The 22,851-nt window shown below is 37.6% G+C and overlaps 2 protein-coding genes across 2 annotated transcripts; both read right to left on the bottom strand.

Annotated features, from left to right (window-relative positions):
- Nucleotides 1–370: 370 nt before the first annotated feature.
- Nucleotides 371–6,224, bottom strand: LOC137276991 (15-hydroxyprostaglandin dehydrogenase [NAD(+)]-like). The gene is made up of 7 exons (XM_067808646.1): nt 5,944–6,224; nt 5,668–5,791; nt 5,169–5,275; nt 3,880–3,976; nt 3,257–3,333; nt 2,200–2,351; nt 371–849 (listed from the first exon to the last, which is right to left on the bottom strand). The coding sequence occupies exons 1-7, from the start codon at nt 6,034–6,036 to the stop codon at nt 723–725; spliced, it is 777 nt and encodes a 258-aa protein (XP_067664747.1). The 5' UTR covers nt 6,037–6,224; the 3' UTR covers nt 371–722.
- Nucleotides 6,225–14,018: 7,794 nt separating this feature from the next.
- Nucleotides 14,019–20,344, bottom strand: LOC137278318 (uncharacterized). The gene is made up of 2 exons (XM_067810584.1): nt 20,187–20,344; nt 14,019–17,650 (listed from the first exon to the last, which is right to left on the bottom strand). Exon 2 carries the CDS (start codon nt 17,609–17,611, stop codon nt 14,888–14,890), a length of 2,724 nt encoding a protein of 907 aa, XP_067666685.1. The 5' UTR covers nt 17,612–17,650; nt 20,187–20,344; the 3' UTR covers nt 14,019–14,887.
- Between the last annotated feature and the right edge of the window lie 2,507 nt (nt 20,345–22,851).

Genomic DNA, 22,851 nt, shown 5'->3' with positions numbered 1-22,851 from the left:
CACTAGTGTCGTAAACAATAGTATGATATGAGCACAGATATAATCTATTTATTTATTATCATAGAATGGAGGAAAATAAACCCAAATCTACTTTCAAAAGGCTGGCTACCTACTGTTGCCACGTGGAATGCAGTGCCATAGAAGAAACATAATATATAGCATTGTTCATACACATCACCATCACAAAGTGATTATTTGCCCAAAGGTATCATATGAAAAATATGAATCTCATATTTTTTCCCTCTGATGTAATAAAAATAACTATCACAACACAGCATCCACTTCTTACCAGCACCAGAAAACAGGTGAGCCTAAGTCTATGTTGGTTGAAGCCCAATTTTCCAACAGGAGTTCAGCAAGAAGCAATCCATTGAGAAAAATATATATACTTTATTGCTAAAAGTTTGAAAAACCAAGATACAAAGCTACCTGAAATATATTAAGTCTCTGTAATCCCCATACCATTTCGTGTTCTGTTGAAGCTGAAGAGGTAATGGAATACCTGAGTAACTACCAGTGTAGTGATTTGGAAGAATGGGGATGAGTGTATAACAGGGAATCATACACTCAGGTGATTGATCTATACTGAACACGTGCCAAGTTGGCAGACCAATATTTGTCTTGCATGCATTGCAAGCTCTGATGATAATCTGAATATTCAGTTGATTTTGAACACGAAGTGATGTTAGATTCACTCCCTGTTTCAGGTCATCAATATATGATCAAAGTTTATTAGCCACATTTGGTCTTTTTATGTTTATTCCATTTCGCTTAGTAACTGTGACTATCACACCATTTTTATCAGGAAGGTCCAGAAGTTGTTCAAAGGCATCAACTACCTCTTGCACCCTGAAACAGGAACATGATATCTGAAAACAAAACAAGTCATAAACTACAGGAACTGAGATACTACTGATTATTCATGTATCAAGCAAAAACCCTGCCTGTAACATATGTAACAAGTCACCTATTAAACATTCCATGCTAGTTAACTAGTTAAGACAGTTAACTCACCAAGAAAATCCAGTTTCTACCCTTGCTTAACAAGGCCGGAATTTTGCAGCTCAATTACAGCATCATCAGAGGCTGGTTATGTCTATTTCTTTCTCATCAAGAGACATTTACATAATCACAAGAACACTCTCCGTGGAGTATACACTAAAGTAACATGCAGACTGACCAAGATTGACCTACTGTACACACAGTTTGCAGAATAGCTACTGGCCTGCTAGCAAGCACCGTCTATTACCATATTAAAGCCAGGAGATAAGATAATCCAACCCCCTAACTTGACCCATTAAATCAGTGTCAAAGTGGTATGTTTTGTATGTAAGCAATGGGTCGCGGCCATAAGACATCTGGCAGTTACAGTCTTGGATATAAAACATAAGTATGTTTGTTGAGAATAATATCTAATGAAGATTATACAGACAATTTTTCTATAAACCTATGTTTGTTTTCCTTTTTATATCCAATGCGCATATATTATTGACAGAATTATAAACTACTTTTCTCAATGTTATTGGAAAACATTCTCGTACAAATGCTTTGTCTACAGGTTCACATCAGTGTCAAAGAGCAAAGGAACAGTGTTTCAGGGAGATAATTAAAGTGAATAAGTTGAAGTATACAATCAACAACAGTACTGATAAATGTTATCAAATGTACACCATAACTTACTATATCCATTTTTATGGAGCGAATGTGTGCTGTAATTCAATTGCACATTTCGGCTTTCGTCACCTTGAACTATACACTCAGTAGTGAATTTTCATGGGGTCATTTTGTAAAAAAATCTCTCACCGACTTGTTAAGTTAAAATCGACTTTTAAATCATACAGGATGATAAAAATGTACATCATACTAGCAGCTTCATGATGAGACCGTGTCTATTTTGCGTTAGACAACTATGTTACAGGCTCGTAACTTTCAGGCATAGCAAGCCTGACCACCTAGGAAAATTTAGAAACGAATCTACACACTGTATACACAATATTTACTAGCGCCCATTTCACAAAGTTATCGTAGCACTACGGCTTTTGTAAGTCTATGGGGGCTACGATCACCTTTGCGCTACAATTGCTTTGTGAAATGGGATGCTAGCTTTCTTCACCCAACTGACTTATCCTGTCAGCCGTCTTCAATTTTCAAAGTAAAACCTGGCAGTCTCATTGCCAGGACAAAATAATTAGTACTCACGACATTACACCCAGCATTTTCACCAGTTCTCGTGCATCTTCAGCGTACAGGGACTTTTTACCATCATCAACTCCTTTCATGATCTCAGTTTCAGCAAATGTTGGACAGAAGCAGCAGAAACTTACACCCATTGATCCCAAATGAGGATTGTCCTTAAAATGTGAAAATGGGAAGTGCATTTTTGTCTAACAAGTACATGTACAGAATAAACAAACTGTTCAATGATCTGGAAAGTAATCTATACTATAATGTCTTCACTGCTACAGATAACCTTTGGGTTCGTTGAGTTACGTACTCATGTGTGTTCATCTATAGTCATAAACGTCGAAAGGTAAACGTCATTTCAGTCTTCGATGCCATTTTGTATGGTTTTGATTATAAGGGGGGGGCCCCATTTTATTCTGGGGAGGTGAGGGTGTGTCATCAATTTTGTACACATGTTCTGGAGGGTGGTTCATTGGTTTTGTACATGACAAGCATGGGGGTTGAGTCACATACCTTTTTAATGAATTTTTTATTCTTTTTATTTTTCCCAGTGTACATGCAACTCAAAATCATCATCACAGCCCCCTTGCCATAAATTGTGAACGGTCCCCAAGCTCACTGTGATATAGTGCAGCAAATAAAATACAGATTTGAAATCCATAGATTCGTATTATACGTACAGTACTCGCATTTCATATTCTTTTCATGTGACTCAAGATCATTTAGCTTTAAATTTCAAATGTCAAAGGGGGATATTGTCAGGCAGTAACATGAAGCCAAAGGGGTGCAGTAAATGTGAAGCTATTCACTGGCAAATAGGAGATAACCAGATAATCTGCATGTTTTTGTTGGACATTTTCTCTTCACATCATAAATTTTGCTGTTACATGTTTTTACACCAACTAAAGTTGCAGTCTTGTGCATCGCTATACAAGGGCTCTAAAGTATTATAGGCCTTGGATCAGAATACAATACTGCAATCATTACACCCCTACTGATGTTATATGCAATTATACACCATGGAATAAATACATTTACTCAATCTTCAGCAGCAACTGCAACAGGTACTTACCGCCCAGCTTCGTGTGAAACCAACAACACCAAACTTGGAAGCTGCATACACTGGCGTGATATATACTGGCGCCAGACCTGAAATGAGATGAACCATTGCTTGTTATTGAATCTACCTGTATGATTGGCTTGTGACATCTTGTAAATCCCATGCAGGTCCTCAAGCTGACCTGTATTTATGTAATGACATCATAGTGTTTGTAACATCATTTTCTTGTCACATCACAACACATTATGTTCACATGTTGAATACTACGAGCTTTAACAACACAAATCTCAGTGGCATACAAACATACTACTGAAGAGATGTTTAAGAACATGGCGTGACAAATTAACTATAATAATCAGAAAGAATCACATGTTCTTTTAACTTTTTTTGAGTAGTATATTTCCCTGACAACAGTCTTTGTAGATTGTGAATTTCTGAATCAGGAAAATTTGTTAATCAGGAAAAATTGTCAACTGGGAGTATTTCTTAATCAGGACAACCATTCAATGAGGAAAATTTGTTTGCTACACTGGAACAATATCTTCAACTTTACAATTTGTATACATGGACAATTTGCTGGAAACAGTCCAGAATATCAGGTGTCATTCAAAATGAACTGTATATGTAGAACATACCTGCAGCAGATGACACATTAATAACGAGGCCTCCATTTCCTCCCTTGTCACGTCTCAAAGCTTCCACGGCGTACTGAGACCCCATAACAACTCCCTTCTGTTCAACACAAATAAAGATAGGTGTAGTACTTTATTAAAACTGATCAGTACTAATTAGAGAATAATCACAAACCCACCAGCTATCACAGACAATACTGATTCAGTTTTAGTTTTCTGTGTATTAGCTATACATGTTTATTGTTACTTAGATGAAGAAGTACCAAATGTGAAGAAATATGAACTCTTCTGAAATGTTGAAATGAAACTTGTTTTCTCTGATGAGTCTGTAATGTTGTGAACAGCTTATCATTCTATACACCTTGTGTATGGATGCATTTTTTTCGTTTGTTATTTACATAAAATATATAATATCTACACAGGATAAACACCTTGAATGAGTAATTGAATATGGTTTTGCACCACTTTTAGCAATATTTCAATATTATTGCATGGGACACCACAAATGAGCCTTGCACATTGTATCTATGTGTGGAGTTGAAACCAGATCTTCAGCAGAACAAGTGTATGCTTTAACCACTAAGCTACCCTATCACCATCCCCCAAACTCCCCCAACCTACCCCCTCCCATGCACCCTTTGAGTTACATGTGTACATGATGACAAGTGTTAGGTCTCTGTGTTTTACAGGAATAGATGTCTTGGTCATAAATACCTGCAGTAAACTACTGGTGCATTGACAGTATGTGTAACTATTGATTGTTCAGTAATTGACTTCCCTTGATAAATGCACAACACAAAATACAAGAAGTACCAGATTCGTTCACTTTGATTTAGAGTGCAGACTTGCAGCCTCACTGACTGTTTTAAGTGTTTGCGTGATGTGGGTTTCATGTTTCCAGTCAGCTATTAAAAGAGACTGAAACTACTTCAACTTGTTTTCAATTTCATATAAACTATACATTCATTTGAGAAATGACTTCAACTGAAACAAATCATGGAGAACAAAAATCTGGCAATAGTTGCTCGCAATACACTATTGCTATTACATTAGTATGTAGCAACTGACTACCACTATTGCAATAGCTTTTCCTCTCAATAGTCACCCCTAGTTTCCTGTTATTGTGACCTCAGATAATGTACAGGAAAATAAAAGGCAATTTAACCACTGCATCACATGCATCAGTTAATCTCTTGATCTCTTGATCTCTTGATTTTATTGATGTGTGCAAACAAGTTGACTGTAGATGAGTCAAGGTACCAACCAAGAATAATAGAACATGGTCCACTTACCAGGTTAATGTCAATCATTTTGTTCCATGCCCCTTCATCAGCTATGCCAGCATTGTTTATCACCAAATCCAGTCGACCATAGTGCTTCTTGACAGCATCAAATGTGGCTGAAAGTTTCAAGTAATTGCAGAAATACACACTATATTGTATGATGAAGCTTTCGTGATTTACGATTCTGTGTGCATGTGTGTATTTGTTATGTTCAGTTTGGATTTTGTTTTGTTTGTTTTGGCATCAATTTTGTACATAGAAATAATAGAAATATATAAAAATCATGTTTAATCATGACATCATGGTGGGGAGGGGGTGGTCATTTACATTGTACATGCTTTTCATAAAAATCATCACCATCCCCTAGCCATAAGGTTGATTACTATTAGTGCTGAAAATCCCTTTATGTCCTCCTGCAGTGCATTGTCATCAGTCTTCAACCATTGAACAATGATGTATTTAAGTATTGATAATACTCAAACATAAATTTCATAATGAAGAATCGAACCCTTGACGTCTTTCTCTTGTGTCACATCACACTTTGCGAAAAAAGCTCTGTCAATGCTGTACTGTTGTTGGAAAGAAGACACGGTTGCCTCCCCTGTTTGGACTTTGATATCGGCAACACAAACCTGTTTGTAAACAAAATATAAGTTATTCAAGAGATCTAATGGTATGAATTTTGACACATCCTGTAACAACCATACGTTAAGACACACTAAACTGTAACACATGTGAAACGGTCGTTTGTAAAAAGGGCGCTCCAGATATTCTATGCGCTTACGTTAGCCCCTCGCTTCAACAGGACCTCCGAGAAAGCTTTTCCAAAGCCCTGTGCTGCTCCGGTAATAAGTGCAACTTTCCCTGAAAGTGACATGATGCATTGATGGTAATTAGGGGCATTTACAAGAAGATGCACTTCAAAACAACCCTTCCAACGCGTGTGTTCTTTGATCCTGACAATCTTTAGGTTACCCTATTTGACATCCGCATTCGTCAATCCATTCGTCTTATCCAGACTGAAATTCGTCTGGATAAACGATGATCTTGAGTTTATCTCCGAATGTGAAATCCGACATCCACCTGGTCAGTCTAAAATTGTAAACAAACACTGGAGTATGGTAAACGGGTTAAGTCATACGCGTGATTATTAGCGACAATGGATTTCACAGTATCGCTGATGTAACGAGTGCATGTGTGAGTAAGTTTAGTTTTACACCGCACTCGGCAATATCCCTCGCTGTAAATAATCGAGTCTGGACCCGACAATCCAGTGATCAACAACATGAGCATCGATCTCATGTTGAGATGACATGTGTCAACCAGGGAAGCGAACCTGGCTAACGTCCCCGTTAGTCGCCTCTTACGACAAACATAGTTATCTTTTATGGGCAAGGGTGGGTTGCCGAAGACCTGTTCTACCCTAGACCTTCAAGAGTCGTGGGACACCAGAAATGAGCTTTACACATTGTACCTATGTGTGGAGTTAATCCCGGGTCTTCATCTTGAGTTAGTCAGCTTTTATGGCCGTGAAGCATGGGTTGCTGAAGGCCTATTCTATCCCAGACCTTCACGGGCCTGACGTAATGAACTCGATGGTGAATGAATATATTTTTTTCGGCGCATTTAGTAATATTCAAGCCACATCACGATAGAGAACACCAGAAGGGGACTTCACACACTGTACCCACGAGAGGAATCGAACACGACTCCTCAGCATGATAAGCGGATGCTTTGGTCTACCCCACCTCACAAGTCTGTAGTGTTGATGTAATGATAACAGATGATCTTATCTGATCTGATGATGATACTGTTTTTGGAAAAACAAAAGAAAATCTTCAAAAATCGTTAGACTTAATGTGTGATTATTGCGAACACTAGAAATTAAACGTTGATTTATAATTTATCAAAAACAAAATTACGGGACCGGCTAAAACATCAATATTAGAATGTACATATGGAAATAGATATTCAGATATCGTTGATAGTTATGATTATTTAGAAAGAGAATTCCATGGAAATAAAAGAATGGTTACTGGTACTAAACGAGTAGTAGCAAATGCCACAAAAGCGATGTACTCTTTCTTAAAGAAAGCACGAAATGTAAATCTACCACTTGATATTCCCATGTCAGCTTTTGATATAATGATGTCACCAATCCTTACATACGATTCCGAAATATCGGGACAAGAGAAACTAGAACTTACTGAAAATGTCCATTTACAGTTTCTAAAAATGGCCTCCGGTCCACCCCAAACTTTATGGTTCATGGCGAATTAGATGGAAAATCCTTTAAATGTAAGAATCTTTGTCAGTATGTTGGGGTTTTGGGCATTTACTCGCGTCTACTGGGACGATCATACAATCTCATGTTTATACCAATACATGTATATTAGTCATGACTATGAACAACACCCTTCGGCATACCCTTGGTTACACTCCATAACACGTTTCTTTAATCTGGAATCGGTTTATCTGAAATATATGTAAATCCCGCGGCATTTCCTCCAAAGTCCGTAGTTTCAAAAGCAAAACAAATCCTAACAGTTCAGTTTATCATCCAAAACTGTGTTCCACATGAGATATCGCTTGTGTGAGATCAGGAGAAATCGCTTTGGCTTTAGATTTGCACAATGCCCTGACAATGCTATGATGTCATGAACTTTTAGACGTCACAATGCCATGACATCATTGCACTGCAAATCTAATGCATGTGCTGTGTTCCGAGATATACATTTTTCATTGAAAACTAATGAAGAGTGATTTGTCTACTGATATCAATTATATCAACACTCGTTGATAAAAGTAAAATTATCATCGGCAAGCCTCGGATTCTTTGTTACTTTATCAACTTGTGTTGATATATTTGATATCAGTAGACGCTTGGGTGAGATTCTCTAATTATTCAAAAATTGCAAGAAGATAAACGTTCCAGTTCTAAGTGATTCTATTATCAGTACTTTAAAAAACACTGTCTTTTGAAAGATATCTTTCATTTCCAAAATCTATACACATCCCTATTTTGAAATTTAGAACCTCAAATCTAAACCTTCCGATCGAAACCGGCAGACGGCAGAACATACCGAGAGAAAAAAAGAATATGTAGACAATGCAACTGAAATGTATGTCACTTAATTCTTACAGAAAATGATTCATCCCCACAATACTAGTATATCACAGTTGGGCCAATTTATCAACTCTTTGCAGGGTCATGTCGCCAGTCAGTTTTAAACTCAGCAAATGTTTATCACTTTCAATATCTCACTTATATAAATTATTTCGTAAATAACTCATCATCATGACACATGTTTATATTTATGTACATATGTATATTCTTTGCTCTTGTATGATCGATGGTGGTTTTATGAGAATAAAGAAGTTGAAGTGGAAGCCTATGAACAGAATACTATTGTATGGATTGGTACTGATGAAATATGATAAGGTCACAATAATGCAGACCTAACGTTGTGGTGCTGTCCAACGAGAAATTGCTGTGATGTCAAAATTAAGTATATGAATATATTCTGCGGCCAAGCCTTAGTTTACAGACCTGGCTGTACATCACCATGAGTTCGATTCACATAGAAGTAATGATCAGCAGAAGACTTTAATAACTTTCCTGTAGGACCCTTTAAGGGTCATGTAACCAAGGAACCCTTCATAATACATGGCTGGGTACGGTGGTTGTTTGATGATGATTGAAGGGGAGTAGGGTGCCACCTTTCTGTTCTGGGAAGATGGGGGTGGCATCAATATTGTACATAAATCTTTAAAAATTAAGGAAATTTGAGGGGGATGGGGGCAGGAGTTCATAACATGCTGGGGCGGTCACTTACTTTACAAGTACATAAGTCTTAGGGGCATAATTTACATAGTATGTGTCTCCATTAGAAATCATCATCATTCCCCAATTCCATGAATTATGAACAGTCCCCAATATGTTTCCCCCTGTTGATCTTCCCCACATTATACACCATTCACAGAAGTAGGAGTTACTGGATTTACAAGACTGATAAAATAAATATGATGATGCAAATAAGAAGGAAACAGATGATGAAGAGAAATAAGGGAAAATGTGACAATTTATTCCATTCCTTTAGAAATATTTCATCTGTATGGAAATATATTACTTTTCTCACATGCTTTGGCATTGAGTGAGTGAGTTTGGTTTTACGCCACTTTTAGCAATATTCCAGCGATATCACGGCGGGGGACACCAGAAAATGGGCCTCACACATTGTACCCATGTGGGGAATTGAACCTGGGTATTCGGTGTGAAGAGCGAACGCTTTAACCACTAGGCTACCCCCCCGCCCCCATTGGCATTGACTAGTGGTATGTATACTTGCAAAATGGAAAATCCCCTACAGTTTCAGTATGGTATAGAAATGAAAGGTTTTCATGAAGGTTTTTACTTACGTCGATAGATTTACTCTGTCTATAACATTGTCAAATATATCACTTTTCCAGTAGAAGGGCCTTTCTGCTTTACATGATTTGAAGGAAAACAGAAACAGGAGACATGTTTCATCTATTATGGAAATTTATTCATTCATGTTTATGGAAAGAAGAATATACACAAGATTCATGGCACACAAAATAACTGCAAGATCTAAATCTCAAAAACATACATCATACTTCATGCATTCAAACTAACATACAAAAAGAATTATGGTTTTGTGTAATATTGCCCCAAGAATATTCAATTACTGTTACCCTGAATGACATTTTTAATTTATTTTCACACTGTTTATTGCATATTCCCTTTTTGGTTACTATGTTCCATCTGAAATATACAATACAAAAATTTAACATGTACCCATATCTTTCCTATTACTGTAGGTAACCTGTCATAGTATGTCTGATTAACTATGGTAAGATTAACCAATCAGGTGCACTTGAAATTTGTTTAAGTATACATATGCAATAGAACCTGCACATATTTGGCATAACAATGTATAAATCTAAAAGACAGCAGATGGTAAAATGTCATCCCTGTATTGCATTGTGTGTTATTGGTTTTGGTAGGTTATTACACTTGGAAATGGGGTATTATCACTTTTATTGCATTTTACTCACAAAATGAAATCACAAATCATTACTAAACATTTATGATTACACATTTTCCACATTGTGAAGAGCAACTGTAACAATAGTAATGGTATTGGATCTCAAAATAACAACCTGATTCAAACATGACAGTTTGATGAAAGCAGCACCACAAAGCAGTGTGTTTATTTTAAAATTGACTTCAGTATGTATTCTTTTTAAAGTTTCTGTTAAACACTGAGCCAAAAAAGAAAAGGATCAAGAGCGACAGATAACATTTTGTGGTCACTGACTTACGTACCTGCTTGTGATCATCTCAGTTGGGAATACTATTTTCCTGTGAATAACAAAATAATTTGTACCCACCTCCCTAAAACTCATTTGGGTATTTTGCCATTTTCCATTAATTTTAAGTTTAAATGTTGGTTTACACTTGTGTTATTTATATTTGATTATCAATTTGAGAAACAATAAGAAAGACTGAAAGTTGCCTAGTTAATGTGTTCAAATAGAACCTCTTAATATACCTCTTTATTTTATCTGTTTTTGTTTGTATGTATGTAAGATCAAATATAATGAGTACTAGTATTTACAAAACTTCAAGCATACTTGTACGCTATAGACTTACTAGAAATTGGGTTTTCACACACATATTTGTGTATTTACAGATATGCAGCTTATCTGTACCTCTGGGATCATGAATATTTTTGAGGACGCTTCTTGTAATGAAGACTGGGCACCAAGTTACATATAATAACAATGACTCATGAAGATAAGGGTTAGAAATGATCTTCAGTATGAAATCACTGACGGGATTTGGTGGTCAGGCATGCTAACTTGGTTGACACACGTCTCTGTATCCCAACTGCGTAGACTGATGCTCATGCTCTTGATCATTGGATTGTCTGATCCTGACTCGATTATTTACAGACCGCCAACATATAGCTGGAATATTGCTGAGAGCAGTGTACAACTCAACACATTCCCTCACTCATATATCATATCATCCCAAATATGTAGGATCCCTAACTCATTTTGCACAAACTACTATGAAATGGCATCTCTGCGTAATGGAATCTGAAAATCCACATCTATGCACAATGGTAACTTTTAACACTTTGGTAAACCTGCTGACATGGTGCTGAGCTCTCAAGCATTGAAACCCAGGGCATTTATACCCTGGCACCTGAAAGGTGCAACTGTTCACAGCAAACTGAGGCAAAAGAGGTTACTGGGTCAGCTACCACAAATCCTTGAATAGATGCTGATCACCTATTAAAAAAAATCTATTTGTTTGACACAGAAACTATCAATTTTCATACAGGATGTTTAAGTAAATACAAAATGTGAGATTTGCTTTTGTATGACAGCTTTGGTTTACCAATGATAACCTCAAGGGATATTTACACTGGAAAAAAATGCTTCACATTCCATTTGCTTTGACCTTGTGACTACCCAACATAGGCAGCTTATCTATCTTACACTGTTGTATTCTAGTATTTAAGTCTGGCAGCTATTGAAGGACTTACAGTTTACTCATATCAAATCAAACATCGGAACTGTATACCTAACCTCACATATGGTAATAATGTACAATCTGTGACATCATAAATGTAATATTGCCTCCAATCAACATCCCTTTCTCTCTACAATCCCACCTGCAATACCTATAATTACTACTAACAATCATGCATGTACAGCATATGGTATATTATCTGTCACTATCTACCATCTAGACAGATAAAGTATAAACCTGGAATTGCCTGTGCAAGTCACTATCCCCTGAACTAAGGATTGTTATGCTATACCATGTATATATTAAGATGTACAACCACATCAAACTAAACTGTTCAAAATAATTCCCTTGGAAGCCATACATCAATGCATTCCCATAAAAATCATATCTTTCACTCCAACACAAGACAGTTCTGTGCTATGATCTGAGAACACCTCCATAGAAGAAAGCAGAAGGTAAACAATGAGAGCACTGTGACGTCTCCAATATCAAAAGCACCGATTTCACCTATATGTCAGCTATGTCAAGGTGGGGAACACCAGAAATGGGTTTCACCCTACCCACTGCCTCAAGACAATGTATAAAATATATAAATATTCAATGTACTGTCTTCTTTCAGGACTTCATTTTAGTGGGCTTATTAAACATAAATTAAATCAACTGGTTTAAATGCTTCAATCATTTGTAGTGTGAGTTAAAAAGTCTCACTGATTGTTTATGATGAAGTTCTCTGAATACAATCTCCTTAGATATGGGCTCAGATCCTCACACAGAGAAAAAATATGATTTTATTGAGAATGTACACCAGCACATCCTTTCATGCCACTTCTCCTATCTTCAAAAATAATATTTGTGATGTATAAAATATACATCTCATCACCAAAGTACTCTTCAACAACCTTTTCTGAATAAATGTTTGATTATCTATGCATGTAGCTGTTCCTCATGTGAAGTCAGGTTGCCTATGACACGACATTTCAGTTTCAAAAATGCTTCTCTCTTTTTAAAAATTCAGAATCTTTGACAACTTAAATTGTCACAACTATTATACCAGTCCGTCTCTTCACACCCATTGTAAAGGTCAGTATTCTAACCTCATAGTGTTACACCAAGTAACTAGATATACATATGTACACAATACCTGGGCTACAATGGCAGGCCTGCAAAGGTGAACTCTTTCTTACAAATAAATCACTTCAGCATTTCTAGTACCATCCATACCTTATTTCTGGTTTTTAATAACTATTGTGAGTTCTTCTTGCAACATTAATTGTTCACTTGACTTGAAGTTTCCTGACAACACAAAACCAGGCACATTAAAACAGGGATGGCAATTTTCTGTGCATCCAATTTTATTTAAAACTGACACATTTTGTGAATCATCTGAACCCCCATTCTATGGCACAATATTACATTTTTTGTTGAAAACCGATTTTCCTATTGCCATCCCTATTACCAAATGGTTTGTGACAGCTGCAGAGATACCAACCCCTAAGGGTTTAAAATGGTAGTTTCAAGGTTCAAAATTAGTAGTTTGACCAAAATACTGGCAGTCAACTAAATACAAAATCTTGATGGGTTCTGAGATACATATGACACTACAGAAGCGTGAAGCCTTAATTTCAGAAGCCTCCAACAACAGATTTCCAAATTATCAGCATTACATTTCTTCTAAAATGTATTTAATCATGAAAAATTATGTTTTTGTCGATATATTCAAATGTTAAGGAAAATTCTTCAAATTTTGTAGAACACTCTAGTACAATCGTACTGGTGCAGTTGCAACTAAAATTTATAGTAACCACCATAAGAACTGTAAAGGTTGCCATCTCTGAAGCAAATCTGAAATAAGTGAACATTTTCTGCCGAACATGTACCCCTAGAGCAGGGTGATTATATGTAAAATACAGAACATACACTGCCTTACCTCGAACTTAAAACACCTAGTAATATGGCTTGTGTACAATTACAGTATGTTAACAATATGCAGGCTTCTACAGCTGCTCCGGCTGCTGAATTCCCTACCTGTGATGGGTATGGCTGCACAGGTTCACAGAATACAAAAAGGAATGCACTTTAATTATTCAGGGATCATGGCTCCAATACACAGAACTTGGGTACTTATCCTTCATTACTGTTGACAGATTGAACTTGAGGGTTTTCATAAATGTGAACATGTCTCACCATATTTATCAATGCTTGCGGCGTCTATCTTAACCATATTTGTGATGTCTATCTAAATTGTGTTTGTGACGTCCATCTTTATAGTGTTTGTGTTGTCCCCCTTTATCATGTTTGTATTGTCCATCTTTATCAATGTTTGTGGTGTCTATCATGTTTGTGGTGTCCATCTTAATCGTGTTTGTGTTGTCCCTCTTTATCATGTTTGTGTTGTCCATCTTTATCAATGTTTGTGGTGTCTATCATGTTTGTGGTGTCCATCTTAATCGTGTTCGTGTTGTCCCTCTTTATCATGTTTGTGTTGTCCATCTCCAGCAATGTTTGTGGTGTCTATCATGTTTGTGGTGTCTATCTTTATCAATGTTTGTGGTGTCTATCATATTTGTGGTGTCTATCTTAATCGTGTTTGTGATGTCCATCTTTATAGTGTTTGTGTTGTCCCTCTTTATCATGTTTGTGTTGTCCATCTTTATCAATGTTTGTGGTGTCGATCTTTATCAATGTTTGTGGTGTCTACCAGTTTGTGGTGTGTTTGTGACGTCCATCTTTATCATTTTTGTAACAAGTATCTTTAACTTGTTTGTGGAGTCCATCACAATCATGTTTGTGGTATCCATCATTATCATGTTTGTGGTGTCTGTTTGTGGTGTCCATCTTTATCATCATTGTGCTGTCTGTGATGCCCATCTTTATCATGTTTGTAGTGTCCATCTTAATCATGTTTGTAGTGGCAGTCTGTGGTGTTGATCTCTATCATGATTGTGCTGTCTTTATAAGTGACAACTAACTTTTCCATTGGGACATGTCATGGGAGAGAGTTACCATTAGCTAACAAAACATACCATTTTTGACTCAAGAAAACATGAACCCATAACTTTGGTCATCACTAGTTAGACTGTAGAACACTGTCCAAGCAAAACAATGGAGCAACTGTGTATCTATCATTTACCATATAAAATACAAAGTCATTTTGTCAACTTATCTAAACATTTACATAATGTGTTTTCATGTGAGAATCTAAGGTGGTGCTCCATAGGTATTCCTCACCACAAATGAAGCACTTGAATGGCTTGGCGCCATCATGGCGTCTCATGTGCATGTCCAATGTGACACGCTTCGTGAACTTTTTCCCACACTTTTTACAGTCAAAGAACTCCCTGGTTGAGTGGAAGTTGGTGTGGTGTTCCAACAGGCTCTTGGTAGAGAAGGACAGATCACAGTGCTGGCATTTGTAGGGTTTTTCAATGAAGTGGGATTGGATGTGAGTGTCCAGGTCCTCCTTGTTGGTGTACTCCTCCCCACAGATTCCACACTTGAACTCGTTGCCCTCCTGGTGACCAACGGCATGTTCCATCAATCCTCGGCGTCCTCCGAACTGCTTGCCACACAAGGTGCAACGGTAGGGATTCATGACATCATGCTTCTGCATGTGTCTGCGGTAGGCACTGTTTTCTTCATAGTTCATACCGCAGATAGTGCATCTGTATGGATTCTCATCCGTATGCTTGCGATGATGTCGCTTCAGACGGACTTCTGTTGGGAACTTCTTACTACACACTGTACACACAAAGGTTTTCTCAGTATGACTCTCCATATGCTTGGTGTATTGGCTTCTACGTGCAAACTTTTTGTCACAGACTTCACAAGAATATGGAGTTTCACCAGTGTGATGACGAACATGCATGTTGAGGGCTGAACTTTGTCGGAAACACTTGCCACACATTTCACACTGGTACGGTTTTTCCCCAGTATGGACCCTCATGTGGATCCGTAGAGGTGGTAGGGTCCGGAATGTTTTCCCACAGACATTACACAGGTGGGGCTTAATGTTTGTGTGGATCTTCTGATGCTCCAATACACCACGTCGCGAAGAAAACTGCTTCTCACAGATCGGGCACTTAAGGTCCTGAGTAGTTCTTTTAACATAGAACTGTTTTGATAACGTATATGGACTATAGTTTGTTTGGTCAAAGCGTTTACCACAGTTGAAACAATCAACCATTTCTGTTGAGCTGTAGATTTTTATTTTACTCTCACACTGATCACACTGAAAGAGACGATAGTACCGATGATTCTGACGACGATGTTTCTGCAGTTCATTCTTAGAACCAAACAGCTTCTTACAAGTACTACACTTCCACTTGTATGGATTTTCATCTACTTGTGTTCCGATTGTCTTCACCACTTTGGGTTCCTCTGACTTTGGTTCCTCAGGTCTGGCATCCACAACGTCTCCACCTTCAACAACAGGCTCATCTACTTTTGCTGCATCACCTTCTCCCTCGTTCAACTTCTTCAGTTTCTTTAACTTCTTTTTCTTCTTGTCCTTCAATTTCTTTTTCTTCTTTTCTTCAACTGGTTTTGGCTTGAAGGAACATTCCTTACAAGCATTTAAGTAAGTTACTTTTCCATCTTCAATCTTAGCGATTACAGATGTTATTTTCTCCACGTGTTTCATACACACCTGACAGATGTCTTCAGGGGTTTTAACCTTAGGTATAACTATAGGAGGAGCAGGGATTTCAGGGACTGGAACTGGTTGTACTGGCTCTGGTTGAACGTCACCCCTCCCTGCAGCAATCTGTGAGTTCTCCCGAGTTAAACAAGCATTACAAGTATCGAAGAACATACTCTTTCCATCCTCTCCGATCTTAAACAACACTGACTTGTCAGGTTCTACAAGCTCCTTTGCACAGAAGTGGCAAGCTTTAACCTTTGGTTTCCTGCCACTACCTTTCTTTCGTATCTTCGGCATCTGAAGAGTTACGTTGTCCAACATCACTTGGTTTACCTTCCCTTCGTCTTCTTTTCCTGTTCGTAGAACTGTCATCTTTTTCTTCTTCTTCTGAGATTTATCTTCCTCCACTTCTTTCTGGAATGGGTCTGTGTTGTAGTCAGAATGAAACTGAGCCCTGAGTTCCGTCAGTTGACAATTGTCAATGGTCTGGGTGACAACAGCAGGCTGAGGAAGGGTATTCAATGTATTCACAGAGTTGAGAGTGTTAATAGTGGCACTAAAAGAATTAACTGGATTGTTCACTTGTGGTAGAATGTTGGTATTGGTTGCATTGATATTGAGATTAACATTACTAAGCTGAACTGTCTGGTATGTTGTCATGCTGTCCTGCATGTTATCAGGTGTCATTATCATCAGCGCAGCTTTGTAAGCCTCAGACGACTGATAGTTCACATTCTCTCTTTGGGGCTGCATCATATTTCTAGAATACCCATGATCCTTTGCTTGAGTCACCATGGTATTCCCAGGATGTTGCTGCATTGACCCTCCATTCATGGACATTTGGGCATAGCTGCAACTCTGACCTGGAAGAGTGGGCTGCATAACTGTCCGCGGAATTCCCATAGTTCGTGGCACCCCCATACTCTCCTGTTGCGTCTGCATGCAGATGTTACCCAGCATCTGTAGCCCGTCCCCCATGTCCATCCCTGTTGGTACCATGTGTACAGGCCTCATGCCCCCTATGTTTCCCATGGGTGGAGGGGCATGAATGTTTGGAGGGGCTAGATGCTGAGTCTGGCTGGCTTGTGGCATAGGGATGTGACCTCCCATGTTCATACTGTTATGATGAGAGACTGGGGTGTGCTGGACTTGCCGGACCTGAGCCTGATTCAAGTTGGGAATGTAGTACTGGAAGTCTTCAGTGACCACCAGCACATTCTCGTTGTTATCTGGTATTGGAAGATCCATGGTGGGGATCTTCAGGGATCAAACATCCAGAGCTTCAAACTGAAAAATATATACAGAAATCGTGAGAGGTTATCAAAAATAATTGAACTAAAAAACACCTTAATTATTTTCAATTCAATTCAATTCAATTCATTTATTTCCAATAGTGTAAGCCATCAGCCCATGACTACAGTACATGCTGTGACATGTCAAGGCGTGCATACAATAAAATGTTGCATTAGCTAACACAGGGATACTGATCTAAAGAGCATAGCTTTATAGATGTAGATAGATAGGTTCTTTATCAGATCACCATTAGAAGTTGACAATATAATGTTAAATTTTTCTATATTTGGAAAGGTATAATATTTACAAGGTATATATTGCTGCCTCAACTCCTTGTAAGACTGACAAACTAAAAGAAAGTGAAACTCGTCCTCAACATAATCAAGCTTACACATGTTACACACCCTATTATTTCAACTAATACCTGAATACCGTCCCGTTTCAATGTGAAGCTGATGAGAGGAACACCTGAAACGAGCTAATGCATATCTGAACTTCTTTACATTTATACACTCTATATAAGACTCCTTTGAAAGATAAGATTTAAAACAAGAATATATGAAAGTTTTGCTACCAGTTTGGAGTGTATTTCGCCAATTCTGTTCATGTACAAATTTCAAGCGAGAAGTGAACTCCGATAATAATAGACCTGGATTAATAACGTTTTGTTGTTCCCAAACATACCCAAAACCTAAACTGTACAACAACTTCTTACACCTAGTAGCCCAATTATCTTTACCGGATTTAGAAGCTTGCACTAACATACTAAAAGTGTTTTATGGTTCAACTTCTTTATTATACAAGGTCACAACGTTTCGAGACAGATTCTAGTCTCTTCTTCAGATGAAGTGAGGGTAAAACTAAAGGGTTGCAGTATATATACACATAACAGTAGACTGATAACAATGGGTAACAAGATATACAGGTTTCTATTAACTGATGTACAGGCTTCGATTGATAGATGTACAGGCTTCAACTTATGTACAGGCTTCAACTGATTGGTGTGCAGGCTTGTGTTGATTAGGTTAACGAGTTACAGGTAAAGATGTTTGGATAAAGATTAGTCACTGAGGATAAGGTGGTTCCATGCATTGGGTAAGTAAACACCTCCGTCTCTGTTGATTGAGGGATTGTTCCGCTTGATTGCAATGGCTTCTAGGAGCTTCCGTTTTTTTAAGTCATTGGCGTTCCTAACTAATGTCCTGGTGTTGTCCCAAACAATCTTGTGATTGGGGTTGTGCATGATGTGTTCACATACAGCAGACTTCTGATCCAAATTTTGAACTGATGTTTTGTGTTCTTTTAACCTGATAGCCAGTGGTCGACCAGTTTCACCAATATATGTATCTTTACAACTGCATTGGATCTGGTAGATGTATCCTATTTTGGAACGTTTCTGTTCCTATTGTGTTCCTATTTGTAACTCCACCATGACATTCATGTCCTGAAAACACACACTACAAGTTGGTTTCACTATCAATAACAGTTATTGAGAAAGTCTGTCCCCACTGTGGATACTGTCAAGAAACACATGATAAGGGCCATAACACTGTAACAAATTGTAACATATGGTTTCCATTTTTGAACTCCATCAATCATTCATGTCCTGAAACACATACCAAATTTGGTTTCTCTAGCTTTAACAATCTGAAATGAGAAAATCGGACCATGTCATCTCAGACAGACGGATAGTGCTCAAAGCTACTTACCTATATCCCCCTCCCAGAATTTTTGTTCCCCAGAAAAATGTGTATTTATACACTTAGGATCTCTATCTTCAACTACCCTAGCCTCAGTTAAGATGATCATAACAAAATCTGCCACAAGTCTAACTGTTTATTGAAAACACAAAAAACTAAGTCTACAAGTTTAAAGAATTCTCAAAAGTTAGCTGGAATTTCTTTTTCTAAATTGTCAACATAATCTTGTTTAATTGCTATAACTGTGATAACACACCTAATCAAACATTACATTAATGAATTCATAAAACAATCACTGTGCCAACAAGGAATAATTTCCTTTCACAATTTCGCTTAAAGTATGCAATCAGCTATGTACGTAAAATAGGCCTACACTTTTCGAAAGCCATGTTTTCTCATTGAAAAAATTAGTGTCAAGTCTATTATAAAACAGTAGAATGTGTCTTCGTCCTTCTTTCATAGTAATGCAATATATAGACCCACAATCACATAACGTTTCAAGATATTAGTGTCTGTATTACACGGATGAGAGAGTAGCTGTTTAGTTCCGTGAACCATATATTTATTCCCATCACGAGTTATCTGCCCTTGCTGGCGATTGCGCGACAAAATAAACAGATTTTATAAGTAACAAATTCAATCTAAATACACAAAAACCACCAGGTTGTCATAAGAAAGTGGTAGAAATTATTAAAATCTAAGTGCTTTCAATCAAACATGTCACAAATCAGTAACCTTCGAGCATTGGAATAAAGAACAGTACTAATATGCTACATTTCGACCAAAAAGAACGCCTTTAAAACCATTTCTAACGGTCATTAATCACTTACTCATGTGTCAAAACCTTGTGTGCTGTAGTTTGAAATCCGTGTCGTGTGACTGCTCGTGAGTATGTACATTTCAGTGCAATACATCCGGATATTTGACAAGAAATCCTTTGATTCTGACAAGCACCTGTCTGGACAGCATTATACAGGTGGCGCAGTTTCAGGAGGAGGTAACTCTTACGTTTTAGGAACACTAGTCAGTTCGGTGGTTGGGCGCATGCCTTCTAAAGCAAGAGTTTTGTGTAGATTACATAAGTTCAAATACGGTCATAGGCGTGATGCAAAACATTCACTTTTATGCAGATCCTTTGGTCAGGAATTCCTTCTTTCAGGTTTGAATCAAACTGAACAGTGAAAGCGGTATACAAACATAAGAGAAGTGGTAGCATTATGTACAATCAGGGAGCCTATATAGAGTATCCCTGGTACAATCCGCTAATCTGAGATGTTTCAAAACATCTAAATTTAACAAAGGGAATCTCAATACATCGAATAATGACCTGTCCTTACTTTCACCTATATTTACTTGCCATTTTGATGAATAAAAGAGAATGAAAAACAATAGAAATGAAATTCCACTAAAGGTTTCAGCTTATCACTGCCATTTATATATCCAGGGATACTCTACAACAGGGATAGGTCACTCGCTTGCTTTCTTTAACATTTGTACTAATTAACGTGTGCCTCGTCATGCTCCAACTCTCACAGTGGCTTGGCTCGTTCCCAGCTCAACTTCAGTTGTGTTTCACAGAACTTCAGCCATTTTATTGTATCAGTCAGAATTTTACAATGAATCAATGAATGAATTATAGTAAGAATTAAGAGCAAGAATTATGTGACCGAATGAAAGATAGAAAGAAAAAGAATAAAAGAAAAAAGTACATGTGTGAATGAATGAAAGAATGATACACCGCGGCCGATGTTTTTGAGGACGTAACTAGGAATACTCAAACAACGACGCATAGCATTTTAATGGCGAATCGGCGAAATGTCATATATTCACACACCTCAATTACACCCTAACAATTTTTCAGTCATAAAACTGTCACTATTACTTGCAAATACATTTCAACTAAAGGTATGTTCTCCTTCTAAAGATTAAACGAATGTGTGAAAGAAGTTTTTATCGGCACAATTTAGTCTATCTTCGCGGTGAATCGAGAATAGAAGCCAGTGAGCTATAACTTACCGACTTGAAACTTTACTACAAATCTACTGTCCTAATACGGACACTAATTCCAATTATTTGACTTAAACTGAAGTGACAAAATAGTTAACCTATCTTCTACATGTTGGATTTCAGTTGTTATAACACGAACGTAATCATCTGTTGAAAATAAACCGGGCTCAATCTTAAATACTACGCTGCCACCATATTGGCTACACTAGTTACGTAACGACCCGAGACACCCACACAATGAACTATCACCATCGTAAAGTATTCATACGGCTTTTGAGGACACCTAACATTTCGTTGACACCATTTAATCACTCGAGCGACTATGAAACAGCTCACTAACGTAAACAATAGTCATCAGAAGATGGCATATCCCCAACATATTTGAAAGGACAAAATTATCACCTGACGGTTACTGGATGGTTTTTTTTTAGTTATTTTTAGATCGTGAAAAATATAAATGCCATATATCTGTAAACAGCAAAAGGCACAATGTCAAGATCTGTCTTTTGTATCTACCAAGATCTGTTGAAAGATATCAAGTGGTTTTCAAGTTGTGCTCCGGAAACGAAGCCCATCACTCCCTTTTAGGACAAAGTCCGAATTGTTTTCATGGAAACGGAGAAAAATAAAAATACCAAAAATTTGTAAATAGCAATATTCACCAGTCTGGGATCTAGCTCACATATGTGCCAAGTTTTGCAGAAAGAAGTTTTCAAGTTGTGCTCCGTAAACGAAGACCATTCCTCCCTTTTGAGACTAAGTTCGAATCGTTTCCATGGAAATTGGAAAAATGATAAATGACAAAAATCTACAAATAGCAAAAGGCACCACTTTAGGGTCTGCCACACATATCTGCCAAGTTTTGCTGACAGATATGAGGAAGTTCTCGTGTTGTGCTCCGGAAACGAATCACACCTCTCGCTTTTGAGGCTACGTCCGAAACGTTTCCATGTAAACCGAGAAAATAATAAATCACAAAAATCTGAAAATATCAAAAGGCACCACCTTAGGATGGGATTGATATATCTACAAAGTTTTGCAGAAAAATATTGAACTGTGTACTGCTTCGGAAACGAAGCCCATCCCGAAATTTGATGACCTAATTATGATGACCTAATTGTATGGTCTGACGGACGATATAAAACTTCTGCATGATGATGATGATGACGACGACCAAATTCGGTGGGACATGTTGTAGCTTGGACGATGTGACTCGCACTCAGGATGATGACGATGACACTTGTGTCGGTGGTGGAGGGGGAGGCAATGAGTGTTGTCAACGGAAAAAATATGATGTACAAATTATCCTCAGTATTTGTCATACTGCGGAGTCGAGTCAACTATCAATTCAGCCCTATTCCGATCTTTTGTAATTTCAAATTTGAAAGAAGTTGCAAGTATTACTTTTCTAGGTAAATATGTTGGATTGAACAATACAAGCGGATTAACGAGTAGAGTAGGGAGATTTGAACCTGTGATACGAGGAAT

Source organism: Haliotis asinina, chromosome 3, assembly GCF_037392515.1.
Source record: "Haliotis asinina isolate JCU_RB_2024 chromosome 3, JCU_Hal_asi_v2, whole genome shotgun sequence".
In the NCBI taxonomy this organism is placed as follows: domain Eukaryota; kingdom Metazoa; phylum Mollusca; class Gastropoda; order Lepetellida; family Haliotidae; genus Haliotis; species Haliotis asinina.
This window is presented reverse-complemented; position numbering and strand designations above follow the sequence as displayed.

Bases quoted from the DNA above. Each gene is read 5' to 3' on its own strand.
- LOC137276991 (XM_067808646.1), bottom strand. From the start codon at position 6,036: ATGTCACTTTCAGGGAAAGTTGCACTTATTACCGGAGCAGCACAGGGC. The intron at 3,334-3,879 runs GTATGTTCTACA...ATCTCATTTCAG, and splicing joins TAATGTGTCATCTGCTGCAG to GTCTGGCGCCAGTATATATC. The intron at 850-2,199 runs GTGAGTACTAAT...TTCCTGTTTCAG, and splicing joins AAAATGCTGGGTGTAATGTC to GGTGCAAGAGGTAGTTGATG.
- LOC137278318 (XM_067810584.1), bottom strand. From the start codon at position 17,611: ATGGATCTTCCAATACCAGATAACAACGAGAATGTGCTGGTGGTCACT.